The 19,617-nt window shown below is 37.3% G+C and overlaps 1 protein-coding gene across 3 annotated transcripts in view; it reads left to right on the forward strand.

The window, feature by feature from the left end:
- Positions 1 to 19,617, forward strand: part of LOC109067735 (dachshund homolog 2-like) — a 143,416-nt gene that overhangs the window by 106,035 nt on the left and 17,764 nt on the right. For 2 of the 3 annotated variants that reach the window (XM_042748428.1, XM_042748429.1), the window contains exons 4-7: positions 7,969 to 8,121; positions 9,477 to 9,649; positions 11,800 to 11,935; positions 12,187 to 12,261. In XM_042748428.1, coding sequence (XP_042604362.1) covers positions 7,969 to 8,121; positions 9,477 to 9,649; positions 11,800 to 11,935; positions 12,187 to 12,261 — 537 coding nt within the window. The remainder of the gene's footprint in view (positions 1 to 7,968; positions 8,122 to 9,476; positions 9,650 to 11,799; positions 11,936 to 12,186; positions 12,262 to 19,617) is intronic. The other variant, XM_042748430.1, reaches the window with a different exon arrangement.

Consider the following 19,617-nt stretch of genomic DNA (forward strand, 5'->3'; position numbering starts at 1 on the left):
TGTCGTTTTCTGAGTCATATTTTGTGCTTACTAATGCCGTGAGCCTTTTAAGACACCATACTTTTGACCTCAGTGCTAATGCGCTGCCCAGTGTTATATTATTCACACACACGCATGTACTTGAGTCTCCAGGCATTGAACGGAGGGACTGTGTAGGTGGAGGCAGGCTTAGGTGCCAGATGGTGAGTCTGACTGGCCAAAAAACACTCCACTTCAGTGGCTTAAAGGAAGATCTTTTCCCACAAATAAAGGGTCAGGACTAGTGGTTGATCAATATTATATTGGCTGATAATTGGCAGTTTTTATTATCGACACCAGCCAGTAAGTTTTTCTGTTTGGATAAGTGTTCAAACGTTTATTTTTACAGCATTTAACAGTTCTGTGTAATAAAGCACAACGGCATTCTGGAAGTATTTTTTTCCCATTAATTTTTCTCATATGGATTTAAAATTGTTTATTAGCCATGAACAAAACCAACCAGCTTCTAGGTGAATTACAACATTACAAACTTTGATTTGAACCAAAAAAAATGTGTAAATTGGCTTTAATGTGTGTGTGTGTGTGTGTGTATGTGTGTGTGTGTGTGTGTGTGTGTGTGTGTATATAGTTAATAAATATAATAAATAATAATAAAAGTTAAATATATTAACAATATTTTTTAAGTTTAATGCAAGTTTAAGGTATTTTAAGATCATAGAGAAACTGTCTTGAATACATTTTTCGCTCTGCTTCATGGGAATGGGAATTCCCTGCAGAGATCTTTTGGCACGATTTCCTTGCTGTGAACTGATTTTTGGAGATTATTTGCAGAATCATGGTTTTTCATCAGGAATTATGCTGTTAAACATTATGATTCTTTAAAAAAATAGGTTGAAATAATGCTGTTAGCACTCTAAAGTGTGCGTTTTACATAAAAACAGGTGCGCTCTGTTTATGAAGGGCTGTGCATAAGCAACAAACTTTACATTTTTAAAGTATGCTGCACTATACCCAGTTGGTCACTTTTGTTGCATATGCCTACTTCCAACAGCAACAGATGTAGGTAAGAAATGATCAAATCCACTTTGTCACAAGTTCATTTGACTGCTTAAATTAGTCAGTGAGAATGATGGGTACTTGTATTATGTGGGAAATGGGTTCAGAAAAGAGCAAACGCTCTACTACAGACCTGATTCGTCATTTTGAATTATTTGTGCACCACCTAATTAATATTCATGAACCTTTGCTACTCATGACGTCAAAACCAGCATGTACAGTGGTGTGAAAAAGTTTTTGCTCCTTCCTTTTTACATTTTTTTTGCATTTTTGTCACACTTGAATGATTCAGATCATCAAACAAATTTTTATATTACACAAAGTTAACCCGAGTAAATACAAAATGCAGTTTTGAAATAATGATTTCATTTATTAAGGGAAAAAAGCTGTCCAAACCTGCCTGGCACTACGTGAAAACGTCAACCTGTCCTCCAACTAATACGCTCGTATAGGTCGTTTGTCCAAATCCCTGAAATACGACCCATCAGAGCGTATACTACAATTGCGCCCCTATCGGCAAAAGGTCGCGTTCATATTAATGTTTTGTACTCTTTTATTTGCACCGTGATTTGCGTTTCGTGTAGCTCAGTTGGTAGATTATTGCGTTATACCTTGATATGCAATCATGCTATCATGGGTTCGATCCCAGAGAATGGACGTGCACGTAAAAATGTATATGCTCAAAAAAATCATAATTTAGCATGATTTCTGTGAGGGTTAGGTTTAGGGGGTGGGGTTAGGTGTGGTCATTCGAACAAATAAGCCTCCTAGTAAAATATGTACGAATTACTGTGAGATCGGTGTAAAAAGTCCACACATTGCATTTAAATAAACGTGCGTTTTCATTGGTAATGACGTTATACGTCATTTCATGACGACAGACGCAACGCGATAATGTCATTATTTTTACGCCCGCTAGAGGCCGCTTAACGTTAAAAACGTAAAAATAGGTCGTAATAAGGTGCTTGCACAAACGACCTATATGGTCGTTTTTTTGTTGGAGGACAGGCTCGAAAACGTAATTGCCCCCTAAACCTAATAACTGGTTGTGCCAACCTTTGCATCAACAACTGCAATCAAGTGTTTGCGATAACTTGCAATGAGTCTTTCACATCACTGTGGAGGAATTTTGACCCACTCTTCTTTGCAGGATTGTTTTAATTCAGCCACATTGGAGGGTTTTCGAGGACTGTTTAAGGTCATGCCACAGCATCTCAATCGGATTTAAGTTCAGACTTTGACTTGGCCTTTCCAAAACCTTAATTTTGTTTTTCTTGAGCCATTCAAAGGTGAACTTGCTGGTGTGTTTGGGATCATTGTCCTGCTGCATAACCCAAGTGTGCTTGAGCTTGAGGTCACAGACTGACCGGACATTCTCCTTCAGAAATTTCTGATAGAGATGGAATTCATGGTTCCATCTATTATGCAAAGCAGCCCCAGACTATCACACTAACATCACCATGTTTGACTGTTGGCATGATGTTCTTTTTATGAAATGCTGTGTTGGTTTTACGCCAGATGTAATGGGATACACACCTTCCAAAAAGTTAAACTTTTGTTGCATCAGTCCACAGAATATTTGCCCAAAAGTCTCAGGGATCATCAAGATATTTTGGCAAATGTGAGATGAGCCTTTGTGTTCTTTTTGGTCAGAAATGGCTTTTGCCTGGGAACTCTCCCATGGAAACCGTTTTTTCCCAGTCTCTTTCTTATTGACTTTAAGTGAGGCCTGCAGTTCTTTAGATGTTGTTCTAGTTTCTTTTATGACCTTCTGGATGATTCTTCGTTGCGCTGTTGGAATAATTTTGGTAGGACGGCCACTACTGGGAAGCTTCACCACTGTTCCAAGTTTTCTCCACTTGTGGATAATGGCTCTGACCGTGGTTCGCTGGAGTCCCAAAGACTTAGAAATAGCTTTATAACCCTTTCCAGACTGATACATGTCAACTATTTTGTTTGTTAACTACTGTCAACTATTATCTGTTCTTGAATTTCTTTAGATCAGGGAATGATGTGCTGCTCTTTAAGCATGCTTCACTTTGTCAGACAGGTTTTAAGTGATTTCTTGATTTGACAGGTCTGGCAGTAATCAGGCCTGGGTGTGGCTAGTGAAATTGAACTCAGTGTTCTAAAATAATATGGTTAATCACAGTTCTTTCATGATTAAACAGGAGGGGGCAATTAATTTTAAAAAAATGAAAACATACTAATAAAATGAAATCATCCCTTAATAAATGAAATCTTCATTTAAAAACTGCATTTTGTATTTACTTGCATTAGGAAGGGAGCAAAAACCTTTTCACGGCACTGTATGTGCAAATAAAGATAACTGTTCCTGTAGCTCAAATGGCAAAGCATGGTGCAAACAACACCCGAGGTTCCCAGGAGCACACGTAGTGATCAGATACCTGGAATGAACTGTAAATAATGGCAGAGAGCGTGTTACTGTGAGTCAGACGGAAGACTGTATCCGGGGTGAGGTTGATCATAGAAAACACTGAGGTGTTAATGATTTAGATATAAATGCTTGATAGGCGTATTAGTTGACACAAATTCCCAAGTCTTAATGTTTATCAGTTTGAGTTTCAAATCGGGGAGCATAGAACAGTGTGTCTGCGCACGTGCCCACAGATGCGTGTCGCAATTACAGCAGACTTTTTAAAAAGGGATGCAGTTAACCAGCTCTGTCAGCGTGTGGTTAAGGAGCATCGCGGTGATGGACACATTCTCAAAGCATGACTGACGGCTGGACGGGATGCCGAAACACAGACACTCTCCATCTCTCGTGCTTGCTTGCTCTTCCTCTATCTCTACTGGCTGCCATCACTTTTGGGCTAATTACTTTAGCAGCCAACGCTGGAGGAGCTCTTGGATTTAACCCAAATGGGCCATCAGCACCAGAGCTGTGGATAGTTCAACTCCACACTCACTCTGATATACTGCATGCTCTATCTTTCACACACACCCGCTTGCAAAGTCTTCTACTGCAGTTAGCCTGTAACAGAGGTCACAGAATTGAGTTATGGGATACATGATAAAACAGAGATGTGCAGCTTTAGAAGTGTGGAGATGTGTTCATTGTGATTATTACGAAGCCTGTTTAATGATGTAGATAAACACACTGAGACAAACTCATGCATACACGTGAATGCGGAAGTTTCTTCAGTTGAAGGCACATCTCCCATAGGTTGAATTTTATATGTATTATTTATTTATTTATTTATTTATATTCCATTTTATCCTTTTAGACACAGACTTTAAATCGGGAATATTAAAATTCAAATCCATTATAAAAATGTTTAACTGTGTTCATCTGAACTAAAATCAATATAAACCTTTCCAAAATACACTACCATCCAAAAGTAATCATTTTTAAAAAAAAATTTAGTTTTGTTTTGTTTTAAATAAGTCTCTTTTTGAGACTTATGTTTTCTATTTTAGTATATCTTAAAATGTAATTTAGTTCTGTGATGAAAACCTGAATTTCAGTGTCATGTGATCCTTCAGAAATCATTCTAATATCCTGATTTACTGCTCAAGAAACATGTCTTATTATTATCAATACTGAAAACAGTTGTGATGCTTAATATTTTATGGAAACTGTGATAATCAGTTTTTTATGAAATAAAACTCTTTTCAAATGTTTTTGTCATCAATTTAACGTGTCCTTTCTGAAAAAAAAAGTTGGAATAAAAAGAATTTAAAAAAATCTTACTGACACCACCTTTTGAATGATAGTGTACATAAACTATTGAAGATTTATTTATTTATAATTAATCAAGTCATTGACAAGGAAATGCTAGTTATGAAACCTTAGCAAGACAAACAAGTCTTTGCCATTTTCCAGAAACATTTTGAATGTCATTTCCACCACAGAATGTCATTAAACATAACACATTTCAGATGTGATGAAAATAGCACTATGTGGAAATGTTCATGACTTTGATTACAAACAAAATTACAAAACTCTCCAATGATATATGTATATCTGCTCCTGGTTGGTAGACAAATGAAAATGAGAAGAGAGTTTATTTAAAGAGAGTTTATTTAAGTTCACAGGGCTAAAAATGGCTAGAAACACCCGTTGGCTATTTAGCACCTACACTACGGGACCTCAGAGCTCGGCTTGTATGTTCAGAAATTAATTATATTAGACAAGAGCAAATATAGGTCATGTGGAATTTGCAATGCAGACACTTTTCCTCTCTGTCCCTCTTCATCTACATCTCTCTTAAAGCGAGATAAAAAAAATAAAAATTCTGTCATGATCTGCTCACCATCATGACATTTCTATGGAAGCTCATTTCCGCCACTGAATAAAAAATAAAACAGGATAATTGCGACTTTTCTCGGAATTGTGAGTTTATATTTCTACAATATCTATACAATACTGACTTTATAACTCGCAATTCTGAGAAATAAAGTCAGAATTGAGAGATATAAAGTTGCACTTCTGAGTTTTTTCTCACAATTGCGAGTTTATATCTCACAATTCTGACTTTTTTTTTTCCTCACAGTTGCGAGATTATATCTTGCAATTCTGACTTTATAACTTGCAATTTTGACTTTAGAACTCGCAATTGGAAGTGTACAATATTTATTGCGAGTTTTAAAGTCAGAATTGCGAGAGAAAAAACTCAGAATTCCATGTTTATATCATAAAATTCTGAGAAAAAAATTCAGAATTGTGAGATAAAAAGTCACAGTTACCTTGTTTTATTTTTTATTTAGTGGCGGAAACAGGCTTCCATACATTTCAGACCAGACCTGAAAACCTCTCACTTTTTCTGGGTATCTGTTGTTCTTTTATATACTGTGTATTACTCTATTACTTGAAATATAACTTTTCTTCATTCTTATATCAAAATAAAAACATAAGAAAAAGAATACACAAAAAACAAAAACCATATCACAAGAAGATAACAAAAAACATTCTAAAAAAAAAAAAAAAAATTTTTTTTGTAACTAACAAAAATAATAAAAAAACTGTAGTAAAATAGTAAAACTGATAGTAAAACTGATTACAGTGATATCTATGCATCATTACGCACTGATAGGCCTCACAAATGGCTTCAGAATTCATTCTAAAGCAGTTTACATCCTATTACGACTTCATTACACAGGGCGCTTACTGCTTACGGATTGAGTATTGATATCAAATGCCATTGTTCCCTCATCGTTTTTTGTTTCATCAGCCCATGTACACACGCTCTCCGCTCGGCCTCAGGTGTTTGGGCACAGCTATTACTTTATCAGGCTGTTTTTTCCTGCTCATTCAAACGGCTCCCTGATGAATGGCGCCCCCGCGTTCTACAGAGAGAGATTTTAATTCGTATTATTATTAAAAGAATCACTCACTGCAATCTGTTGCAAAAACACCATCTGCTGGATCACTCGTAGGACCTCGGTTGCTTATTAGGCAGAATTAGACAATGATTTCCTCTCCTCTGCTTTGCATTCCTTCTCCCTCCTCTCTCAACTAATTCAACTTAAGTTGTTTTATGGCACTTCGCAATGAGCTTTTCTGCTGCATTTCATTCCAGTGATTAATTCCCAGATGTCATGTGTTTTGGGATGATCTCGGAGTTATTGGCAGAGGGGTTAACTCTTTAACGGCTTTGGAAGAGATGGTATTTCGTGCAGGAGTTTTGTCTGTAGGTGTGGAGGCGGTCAGACTTGCGGGAACACAGGGTTCGAATTAGGGCTGCACGATAAATTGCATGCAATATTTAATGCACGTTGATAGTGGTTTTGCGCAGCTTGTCATTGAACAACGGCTCTGTGTAGTAAATGCTGCTCCATGTGAAAGCACGCACGTGATAGAGATTTACCGTTGATTACAGAACCGGCTTTACTGACAAGATGCGCATTAAATACCGAATGCGATTTATCGTGCAGCCATAGTTCAAATCTGGACTGGGTCATATCCGAATCCCCGCCGCCATTCATTTTCTATCCCGCACTTATTGTAATATCAGTTTAAAACACCCCTCTACTACACCCCTATAACTGTTCTCTTAGCCTATTTTAGGAGGATTTTTTTTTTGTGCAAATATTTAAAATATTTATTTAAAAAGTATTTATATGCACATTGTGATAGTATAAATAGTTCCAGCTTGAATTGCTGCAAATTTTATAAAAAAAATAAAAATTATTACAGTAATGTTATCAAATTAAACAAGCTCAAATTAAAACAATCAGACACATTAAAGTAATGAGAAAATTTGTCATAAAATCATGTCTCAATACAATTAATATTAATAGTCTTAAAAATAGGCTTTATTTTGTATACTGATTATAATCTCTATTTGTAATATTTTCTATATTTATATACACACACACAACGTTCAATAGTTTGAGTATTCGATTTTTTAAAAATACATTTTTAAATAAATTCATTGCTTTATTCAGAAAGGATGCATTAAATTGATTGAAAGTGACAGGAAATACTTTTTACATTCTTGCCAAAAGATTTTCATGTGAATTTGTTCTATTCAAACAATTCTGAAAAGTAGTATCACTTTTTTTAACAAAATATTCAATACTAATTTATACATTAAAAAATGCAGCAAATCAGCATATTTGAATAATTTTTGAAGAATCCTGTGACACTGAAGACTGGAGTAATGACTGCTGAAAATATATTGAAAAAATTATTTATTATTATTTTTGATCAAATAATGTTCAATCAAATTATGTTTGATCAAATATTGTCCTTTTAAATTATAGTTTTGTAATTCAAAACGTTTGCAAAAATATATTTGCATAATACAAATCAAAGGTTTTATTTCAAAAGAGCAAGAGAAACCCTGGTTTTGGTTTCTACCCATGTGTTCTCCAGTCTAGTCTCTGTGATTACAAGTGGAGTACTGGCTCTGTTTAGGGATCCAGACTCTCATTCAATCTCCCTCTCTATCTCTCTGCTGTCCCCAGGCGGCAGCGAGTCGTCCTGGGATAAAGAGAAACTCCAGTCCCCCCCCTCCTCCAGAGCCCAGCATGGTCTGGCTCACGCCGGCCTCTCCGCTCAGCACGGCCTGTCAGGGTCTCATCTCTCTTCCCTACAGCAGAGTCATCTCCTGGCTAACCGTGAGTCATTCATTCATCACATCCACTCATTCACTCGATCACCAGCTCCAGGTGTATTGATTACACTCAGCCAGATTGAGCTACACGTCGTGTTAGTCATTCATTCTTGGGTCAGTGCACACTCCCGTTCAGACTGTCCATTTAGACTGTTCTCCAAGTCACAGTATAGTGTATTCATGACTAGCAAGTGTTTTTCATGCTTTTTTTTCTTTCTTTTCAAACACATTTTACTTCTGTAATGTGACATTTATTGAGTGAAACTGAAAGGAGAAAATTTATTTTATCCATCGGGATTTGACTGGATTGTAAAATAGGAGCTATGATATTTACACCTACAAAATCTTAGGACCATAACTATAAAAGAGAAGTTATTTGAAAAAAAAAAAAAAGTGTTATTGTGACACTGAAACATTCTGTATTGTATAAAGTGCTATATATATACATAAGTAAATAAATAATGTAATAATTAATAGCATAACAATTCTGCACTGACTAATCAGTCTTTAATAAATCAAAACATTTATTAAAGGTGAATTGTGGAATTGTAAAAAAAATAATGCATGTTTCCTAAACACGCTCCCCTCTATCATTGGTCAGACAACCTGATAGTCCCGCCCCCAATTTTATGCCACTGGTCGAGCCGGTGTTGCTGTGTTAGGCTGGTGTGATCATTTTATAGAATATTTTAACATCACCTTAAAAAAAAAAAAAAAAAAAAAAAAAAACTGAATTCTAAACATCCACAGAACTGCAGCACAGTCTTGACAATTTTCAATCTCTTTGACAATTTTCAATCTCTACCGGTCAATTTTGCATCTGTTTCAAGCCACAAATATTTAGATCACCTCTCAAAAGAAGAAAAACATAGATATGTGAAGAAACTGAAAGTCATACAGCACCTGCCGCAGTATTTCAATCACTAAAACAGCAGGACCTTCTAAAAACTTGATATTATTAGATTGATCTTGATGAAGCATGTTATATACAGGCATGCAGATGAGCCCAGAATATGAATGAAACTTTGTGCACTAGGTTCATTTGCTTTACTATACATAGTACGTTTTATTAATAATCTAAATGCTGAATATGATCCCATTAAACCACATTAAGCATGTTCTTTATACTGGTTTTCTATGGGAAAATGCTTAGCATGCAAGTTAACATGGTGTTTTAGTTTTGCCCTCCAGGTGGGCGTCGCTGTAAGGATGTGACATCATGTGAAAACTATAAATTTATTCCATGTTGCCTTTAAATATAAAGTGAGGTAAACAGAAGTGATTAGTGCATCGCGGTCACAGTTTACCAACCAAGTTCCATATAAACAGTCTCTCCCTGTCTCTGTTGTGGTCTTTCAGGGCTGGACCTGCCATTTATGATGATGCCCCACCCCCTGCTGCCCGTCAGTCTGCCGCCTGCCTCCGTTGCCATGGCGATGAACCAGATGAACCACCTGAACACCATCGCCAACATGGCCGCAGCTGCTCAGATGCACAGCCCCCTGTCCAGAGCAGGATCGTCCGTCATCAAGGTAACACACGCAGCCACAAAGTTGAGACTTCAGTGGCCAAACGCAGAGAAGTCATTCATTGGGGCTCTAATGTGCACTCAGATCTCTCAGCTAGAGTCAGCTCATTTTCACCGCGTGCACAGCGCATCAGTCAGAGAACTGCAGATCCCCTCGGATTGGTGTCTCGCTCCGATGATACGTTAGATACGAGCCGCTCTATGAGCAATTTAACACCTGGGAGAGAGCTGTATACCAAACCATCTTAATTTCTACAGGAGAGAGTTTGATTTGAAATACTCGGAGGAGGAATAACAGAATAAATGTTGTGTTGGGTCCGTGCGGAGCGCGTGTTAGGGAATATTAGATGCAGACTTTAAAGACAAACACTATCTGTTATCTTACTGCCATGTTCCCCCTGAGAGGAGAGTGTGTGAGTCAATTTACAGTTGGAGGAGGACACTTGTGTGTTTCTCCGAGATGCAGAAACAGCCCGAGGCATACAGTACACACACTCTTTTACATCGAAATTCACCGCCACACTCAAACGCACCACTATATATCATACAGAATGTGTTTTTACTGTATAAAAAAAAAAAAAAAAGGAGTTTGGTTAATACCACTGGAGATATAATGGACTTATTAGCTATGAATCAACTTTGTTCTAGATTTTTCTCCTAAAATTATTTTGTAAAAATAAATAGTAGTGATGCACCGAAATGAAAATTCTAGGCCGAAGCCGAAATCAAACAAAATGAAACACTGGACTGAAGGCCAAATACCGAACACAATTGCCCATTTTTTTTACCATTGCATAAATAAAATGTGCTTTTTACTGTTTTGTCTTGCTTTTCAAAGAAAAAAATCAATTACAAAACAATTTAAAAATATTTAACACTGAACATTTTTTACGTTCTAGCAGACACTTTACCAGCAAAGCACAATTTAACTTAAAATAAATAAGTAAATAATATTTTTTGGCCAACAGACCCTCTTCTTGAATCAGGCATGTATTTTTTACTGTACAATTAAAAGCAGCCTTGCTGAGAAGAGACTTCTTTTAAAACATTAGAAAATATTACAGATCCTAACACTGTGTGAATGTTATAATAAACTGTTGTAATGATTATTATTGTCTAACTTTTTATTTTATTTTACAAAACAACAATAAAATTACAATACTAACATTTATGAATGTTGATAGAGTTCTTGCTTTTTCTCAACTTTTATTTTGGCAGAAATGCGCAGGAAGACCTCAGTGCTTCTTTTGTTGACAACAGCAGATTTATAAATGAGTCTCATCTCGTACATATCGCATTGTCACGTGCCTTGTAAAAATTCATAAAAATGTGACTGAGCAACTGACGAGTAAGATTGTTTCAGCGCAGATTTTCCTCGCGCTTTGGACTTTGAACCCTGGTTAACAAGCAGATAGCGCTGCGAGTTCCTGTATTGTGCATGTATTAGAAAAAATAACCTTCTGCAGTTTATTTACTAATTGTTTAAGGCCATTTCACGATTTCAATCATCATACAGTAGCCAGAAACAATCACCTCTTCCTCTTCTCATCGAAGACATGCGATGCCGTACTAAACAGGCTCTCGCTGTCGGTGCTTGTAATGTTTTTTTGCGTCTTTCTCTGACACTTTTAAATGCTTCCACAATGCTGACTTGTGTGCTGCCTCATGTGATAAGAAATTTATGTCTAGAAGAGATATTATTAAAGAGATTTTTGTGGAAAAATGCGGTGTTGCTGGAAATCTTTAATCACTTGTATTATCACAAATGTGTTATTTTAGTATCACTCATATACTATTAAAGTTTCTGTTAATATTTTGAATTAGATTTTATTTTTACATTGTCTGTTTTCATTATAGGTTTATAGTTTCAGTAATTTTGTTGTGTTTTTGTCATTTTTAAAATATGTCTATATATTACTTTTTAAATTCGTTTTAGTTTATTAGTATGTTTGTTATTTTAGTACTTCACCTTAAAGCAAAACGAGAAATGAAAATTTTTTATATATTATTTCAATTAACATTTACTTTTTTTTTTTTCAAGCAACAATTTTTTTTTTATGGTTTGGTTTTAGTTTTGTTCATTTAAAATGTCAGGCCTGTTTGAGTCATTTGTAAAGAATATGTGAACTGAATCTTTGTGGGTGTGTGTGTCAGGAGTGTGTACAGGACAGTCCGTCTCCTGCTCCGTCTCTGGAGGAAACCCCTCGTCCCGGATCACAGCCCTCTTCCCACCCCAGCAGCAGTGTGTCCAGCTCCCCAAACCCACACACACAGAGTCCTGAACGCCTGGGTCAGTACAGACACACAATACTATACACACTATACTATACCCCTCATAGACTGATTATTTTCAATAAATCCAATTATAATGACTACAGACTAATCCACCCACAAAACTTTTTTGAATAAAAAGGCATAACAAAACAAAGATATTAGTTTTTACAAATGACAAAATGCTCCCAATGGTAAGCAATTACATCCCTATCAGAATTACATCACTTCTGGGACAACTGGATGCATGCTTTCTCTTTATGTGTGCAGTTTTGAACCCAACCGATGGAGAACTGCCAGAACGAGACACCGGCATCAATATGAAGAAAATCCTTAAAGAGAAAGGTTAGTTCCTCAACAGCACACTAAAACACATAAGTGCAGACACATTAACAACATTTTGTTTGCAAAAAGTGTAGCAATGCATCAAGCACCTTTGTCATTCAATGCAACAAATTTGGGAAAAAAAATAAAAATGGAATTTTTCATCTTTTTGCGAAATTCCCAATTGACTGAAATGACTGGATTTCACCTGAGAAATTTTGCACTACAGCAGTAAATGAACACTGTATCCTAACCAGGTGTAATGCAAATTTCCATTGTCAAATAATATCTCTCTCCTCATTGAAGGTGAAAATGCTTTACAAAGTAATCCACAAATTTGTGGGTGAAATATGTCTATGGACATTTTACTAATTCAAAAATAACGTGTTTTTTACTTAAATTTGATCTACATTTACAGAAAAATATAGAAACAACTGAAACCATATGTACATAACAGTCACTTTGGGTGGTCAAAATAAAACTGAATACATAGGTATTTCATTTTATATATATATCAAATTCGGAAGTTTCCTGTGCCCATAAAAACAAATAATCCCACAGTTATTATTTTGTTGTAGTAACAATACAAAAACCCATGTGGAAGACATAGCACTCAGATGTGAGATGTAGAGCAGATTTTAAACATCGTCTTAGGAACAATGTGGTAAACACAGCCGACTCGTAGATGATGTCGGTTTAGCGCTGCCGAGTGTATTGACATCATGCATAACATTTTAATGCGGACTGATGCTCGTTTGTGAAATTTACACCCTGTTGGTTTAGACTGGCAGTACATCAGCGTCACAACACTTCTCTTTTAATTAATGACTTAATTAGAAGCTTAACTGAACATGTATGAAGTTCATATTTACGGCCTGTGTGAGTAGATGAGTGTAAGAGAGCTGTTAGAGCAGCTAAGTGTGTAATTCATCATTATAAGAAAAGTTTTTTTCTTTTTCTCTGACGCCATGATACGCAGGTGTGTGTGTGAAAATCTTGAATGTTGTGGTGTGTGTGGGCACCATTTCTGGAGCGTAACAGCAGGTGGCGGCCCCTAACGCACATCACACACTGGGCTGCTGGGAGGAGACGATGCAAAGATGCCCCGAGGCTCTCTTAAAGAGATTCAGTGTGCACCTGGCCTCCGACCATATTTTATTAATGCGTCTGGAAAAGAATCCACCCTAAACACACACACACACAAATGCGTGAACACCGCAAACCGTTCTTGTTTTTAAAAGTGCAGCATGCCGCATTTAATGCAGGGTCGAGAACAGAATGCAGGACCCAGGAAATTTAGGTCACTGACCGCACACACTCTCACACAATAATGACCTTTACATGTTCTTAATCTCTCCCGCTCATTCCAGGATAGTCCAAACTCACCGTCACACATCTTCAAACACGTATCAGTAGACTTCTGCGCTACTTTATTCAATCTGAGCGTCAGTTTAACCTACATACACATAGCAGCGGGCCGCTCTGAACACCTGAGAGGATTGACTTAGTAAAGATTGGCCATGATTATATCAAATATGTCTGCTCTAGTTTACTTCTGCAATGTGCTGTCCAATTGTATTAAATGCTGCTATGAATTCTCTTCTGTTTTTATTAGTGTGTCTGTTCACTGACCAGTAATTCTTTCCCCTTCGTTTTGTATCTTCCTCCTCTAAGTACCTGTTAATCTTTATTTTTGCATTTTTTCAGTTTAATGTATTAGAATGACATATTTGACCCAGAACAGACAGATGTTAAACTCTCAAATCAGAAAAGCTCATTTTTATATTTTCTGCAGAAAGTGTGAATGATGTTTGCTTGCGCTAAACTCGCCACCACTATGCTTGGGTGTTCTGGGCGGTTGCCAGGATGTTGCTTATTGGCCAAATTAAAAAAAAGCCACCCCTAAGTCTCTATGATATTCTGGCCCCTACATATGGCTTGGGTCTATGGGATTTTTCACATTTTTAATTGCCTGACAGGTGAAAGTCTAGTCATTTAGAAAAATAATGACACATATGTCTTCAAAAAGTAGCATAATTTAAGGTTTTATTTATATTTGTAGAGGGAATGTTTTATAAAGTACAGTTTAATACCTAAATTTTTTGTGTAATATCCCTTTATTTTGGTAACAAAGGTAAAAGTAAAAAAAAGGTAAAGTCACATTAGCAAAATAACAATACATGAGGCACATCTCACAAACAAGTCATTTTTAAACCACTTGAACCTGATGTGAGATCCATGCAGACAAATCTTCCGCCTTCATGCAAAAGTCCCAAACACATGGATTTTATTTAAAAGACTGGATTTCGTCCGTGAACATTTTTTTTTTAATTCTTCACAACCTCAAATCTAAAGTTAACAACCTAAAGTTAAAAAGATCAGGGACTCACAAATGTAGATTACTCGGGGCCCATTTTCCCGAATCCTCACGAAAGGGCCATTGAATTTTAAACACTGTTTGGCCTCTGTGTGTGTGTGTCGGTGATGATAAACAAAGTGACGTGGTGGTACGCGGTGATGAATGGTGAAGCCCGGGGCCAGGAGCACTGTGTTTCAATGGGACTTTAGCGAGTGAACCCCCTCTCTAGCTCTCCATAAATCACTCGTTTTCTTTACCGCTCTTCCTCTCTTTCACTCAGGGCTGGTTGAATGCCAACAGGAGCTGCTCTCACTGCAGGCAGGGTCTCTCCTTTCTTCCATTAAAGAGCAAAAGGAAATTCTGATATTATTCTGTGTGGTTTTGGTTCATGTGCAAAGCATTTAGCACACACTAACATCAATCTTACAATCAGGCCACTGACTCTCACAGGCCTCTGAGAAAAGTGTGACCAAGCCATGCAGCGGGTATGCAAATGATTTCTTTTAGTTAAATGGTAAACGGAATGCTTTTCCACACATCAGTGACATTAGATATAGCCTACCTGTATTATTACCTTTAACTGAATCCCAAATTATTTTGTGAGCAGAAACCAAGCGACCAGAGCTGAGAGGCTAATGTTTAGGAGGACAGTTTAGAGCCATTCAAACTAAGATTGGTGCATTAAAGGTTAATTTGACTTCTTATTGGCTAGGATGTTTCATTTACACCTTGATTAGGATGAAATATACGTCTGAATGTCTGATTTAAATTTGACTACTTCACCAACAAACATAACAGACCTGACAGTATGCTATGCAGGTACCAGTGTGCTTCTCATTGGTGTTTGTTTCTGAAATCACTTCATTGTACACATAAAGTCTAGTCCAGAGTCAAGTCTATAAGTGTTGTATGATTGTGTGCTAATGTATTTGGCTTGAGCTGATGTGCAGCACTTTGGCTATAGAAGCACTTAGTGTATGTTTGTGTGTGCGAGAAGAAGCATGGGTAGGCCGAGACTTGCACTCCGTAATTGCTCTGTCCAGTTTTCCACAGAGTAGATATGTAGCATCTGGTTACAATCAATGTTTCCCTCCGCTATTATGAAATTAGCTGCACGGAAATGATTTGAAATGGCCTGTAATGATTTCTGATAGAAATGTGCGCCATTGTTTCACCCTTTGAGATAAGCGTGCTGGTAAATAAGTCACAACAAACGAAACCATCGCTTTACCTCGTTCCAAGTCAGGGATCAGGCCTCAAACGGCAAGCGCTTGGCTTTTCAAGCCTCGTATTTTTAATCTTCATTTTTGTTTGTTTATTCGCAAGCTCCTCCTTCAGATATGTGCTAAGGGGACCATCCATGGGCTTTGAAGACCCTTTTTGATCATTAGGTTGATTGCTGTTCTAAGCGCGTTTGTGATGGTTTAATTAAACCAAGACCCTTTGCAGGGCCCAGCGGCCCTCGAGAGCTCTCCGGCTGGAGGGTTTGAGGGTATGCTCGTGGCGCACGGCGTTTCTCTTTGTGTTAATGACGAGGAACAGATATTAGGTGAGGAAAATCAATGACACGTTGGAAAGAAAAAGTAAACTGTTACAGTTAGCAATTTGGGGCAAGGTTAGCACGGTTGAAAGTCACCCCACAAAAGCGACATTTTTGGACGAGAACACAAGTGATAAATGATGTGCGCTCTATCTCCTCCTCTCTCCCATGCACATGCACACACACACACACACACACACATACAGATGAAGGCAGAGAGGAGGAGAAGGGTGAGGACAGGTGCTTGTGTTCTGCTCTGGTTCTGAGGGAAGAGTTGGAACAGGTTTTTGTCTCTCAGGCTTGCACGCTCTCCTGTGCGGTGTCACTATCGCATCCGAAGTAAAGTTGCCCCGCGGCTGACAGAGATAGTCGTACCGATAAAAGAAAACAAAACACGAGCCAGAATTAAATAATGCCAATTACCAGTTTACAGAGAAAACAAATCCATGAACATATAGACATGCACAGGTCTAAATCTACAATATACACATAAAAATTTGTCCTTTAGTTTATTGTGATTTCTAATCAAATTTACGGTGGCCGAGAAGGGCAAAACAGATTACAATTATGAAAACAAATTAACAAATTACAAAAGCACATGCAAATCTATAAAACAAAATAACAATTCAGAAAAAATTATAACAAGTCAGAAAACACAATGACAAATCAGACAAACTGGAAGAGGTAGGTATAGTTTGAGACAGCGCCATTGGTTTGGGATTACTCACCGCTGACTGGACGAGACATCTGTCAATCAACATATACAGAAATAACCAGCCGAAAATACATGGTTTAAATGTATTGTATGAATTGCGCTTACTGTGGAATAAAACATACAGAGTGTCTATTTACACTTTGTGCAAATAACCTGCCTTATTGCCATTTTGGCATTGCCATTTTGTCAGCTCCAGTGGCGCAGGTAGTTAAGTGTGTGATCTTAGCTTTTTGACGCAATCGACCCAGGTTCGATTCCACCTTTTGCAGAACTTTTTTTCCTCCCTTTTCAAATCTCGTATTAGCAATGGATTCTATTTACACTAAGTGAAAATAGCAGGATTTTCTGCTATGTATACTACTTGTTGCAAATAGTGGCAATTATCTGCACTTCAGTATTGTATGCAGTATGCAATAATAACATATTGAGTGTAAATTATAATTTTAATTCAAATTATTAAATGGATGTCACCTTATTGGTACAATAAAGCCCTCCCTACACCTACCCTAACCTACCCTATACTTTATTTTCAACTTTTTGATTATTTCCTTAATTTCTATTTAAAATAAATGCCTTTACGATGTGATACGAGATTTGAAAAGGGAGAAAAAAAGGTTTGGCAAAAGGTGGTATCGAAGCCGGGTCTATCACGTCAAAAAGTCAATGACACACACTTAACCACCTGCACCACTGGAGCTGACAAAATAGCAATGCCAAAATGCCAATAAGGCAGGTTATTTGCACAAAGTATAAATAGACACTCTGTATGTTTTATTCCACAGTAAGCGCAATTCATACAATACATTTAAACCAAGCTACTTTAAGACCATCTCCGAAATTTCTACCACGACTCTGCTGGTTTTTTTAGCCGATTATTTCTGTATATGTTGATTGACAGATGTCTCGTCCAGTCAGCGGTGAGTAATCCCAAACCAATGGCGCTGTCTCAAACTATAACTACCTCTTCCGGTTTGTCTGATTTGTTGTTGTGTTTGTTGACTTGTTATTTTGTTTTCAAATTTGTCATTGTGTTTTCTGACTTGTTATAATGTTTTCTGAATTGTTTTTGTGTTTTCTGAATTGTTATTTTATTTTTTAGATTTGCATTTGCGTTTGTAATTTGTTATTTTGTTTTCAGAATTGTAATCAGTTTTGCCCTTCTCGGCCATGGTACAAGCTATAAGCTAAACTGTTAGCTTGCTAACCAAGGGCTACCTGAAAAAAGTAGCTGCATCTGAAATCGCATACAGTTTAGTAAGTAATACATTTGAATATGTTTAGTATTTAAATATATAAAAAAGTACACAAGTACAGCCTTGCAAAGTAAAATTAACTTCTTCTAACATAGCTAGATTCTAATGCTAGTCGTTGGCGGTTGGTATCAGAGGAAGAGGACATTCTCATTGTAGATAACATTGTACTTTGGAAAGATTAGAGTACCAGAAGCTACTTTATATGCTAGCATACTTGTAAAAGTTGACAGAATCAACCTTTATACAGATTTTACATATTAGCCTTAACACAAATAAGGCCTTTTCATTTCATGTGGTTTTCAAATCATATTGCGATCTTTCTGTAAAAATAGAGAAAGTTACAAATGAGTTCACATTTCTAAATAAAGAAAATGAAAGAACTTCGGACTGCATGAGAGAAACTTTCTCAGGCTCTCTTCATCATCCCTTGAGACGTGTTCATCTCGCAGGTCCGTTCTTCCTGTGCGCAGGTTAAGGGCTGCGGTGTTGACCTAGTATTCCTCTCCTTTAATATTCCACCTACCACTCTTCACACGCTAATTGGGGGAGAAGGAAGCGCTCATTAAGGCTCATTTCATGTACACATATTCATTAGGCGCAGGGCTGGAGTGTCAGGAAAATGCAGCCTGGCCTCTTTTCTAGTTTGTTTACTTTCCTGTTTATTTACAGGTGTATTTGTTCGTTTAAATTGCCCTTTCCTGTAGACTTAAGTGAGAACGCATTCAAATTAGTTCTGTTTGTTCTTAGTCTACGACGTCGTGCTTTAAAAAGGAGTTTTACACTTGGTGAAAGTTTGAACGTGTCAGTGCCTGTGGATCTTAAAATCCTGGCGGTTTCGTTGCCACTGTGGCCTAGTGATTTGTGACACATTGAGCCGTAGTGCTTACTTGGGAGACAGAGGTTTGAGTCAAGTTCATATTATTTCCTTAACCATCATCTTTCTCTTATACCCATTGATCAAAATAAGAAAAACTGGCCAAAAACTGAAAAATGGATTTCGTTGAATTTTCTAGTTCTCCAATTCGCTGTATCATTTCTTGCTAGTTGAATTTCCTACTTTACTTGAAAAACACTGCACTTTTCCAGTTTCAGAATATTCAAGCCACACAGGGCAAAGATCAATGCAGTGCCACTTTTATAGCTCTCACTGCGCCAACTATTCTTTCATTTTACATTCCCAGCATCCTCTATCTTCCCGAGCAGCCCAGACGTGTTCTGCGGTCCAGCCTGCATATGGCTGTTAAAATGTAATATACACTAATACCCCCTCATTCACTTCCTCCTCCAACCTAGTACTGCTAGGGTTTTATTGTCCTGCTTTCATCTTTTTTTGTGTATACGTATGTATCGTGGGGGTTAACTAACGAACATTGGTCCTTTGCTTTGGTTTAGCTCATTAAGTGCTTTGTGCATTTCCTTTTGGGGGCCTGGTTTTAATGTAGCTTGTTATTCTGCGCTCTAGTGATTTAGGGGCCCCGTGGACCTCAAGGTTTGGAAGTGTAACCCCTGA

This window comes from Cyprinus carpio, chromosome B21 (assembly GCF_018340385.1).
Source record: "Cyprinus carpio isolate SPL01 chromosome B21, ASM1834038v1, whole genome shotgun sequence".
Taxonomy (NCBI): domain Eukaryota; kingdom Metazoa; phylum Chordata; class Actinopteri; order Cypriniformes; family Cyprinidae; genus Cyprinus; species Cyprinus carpio.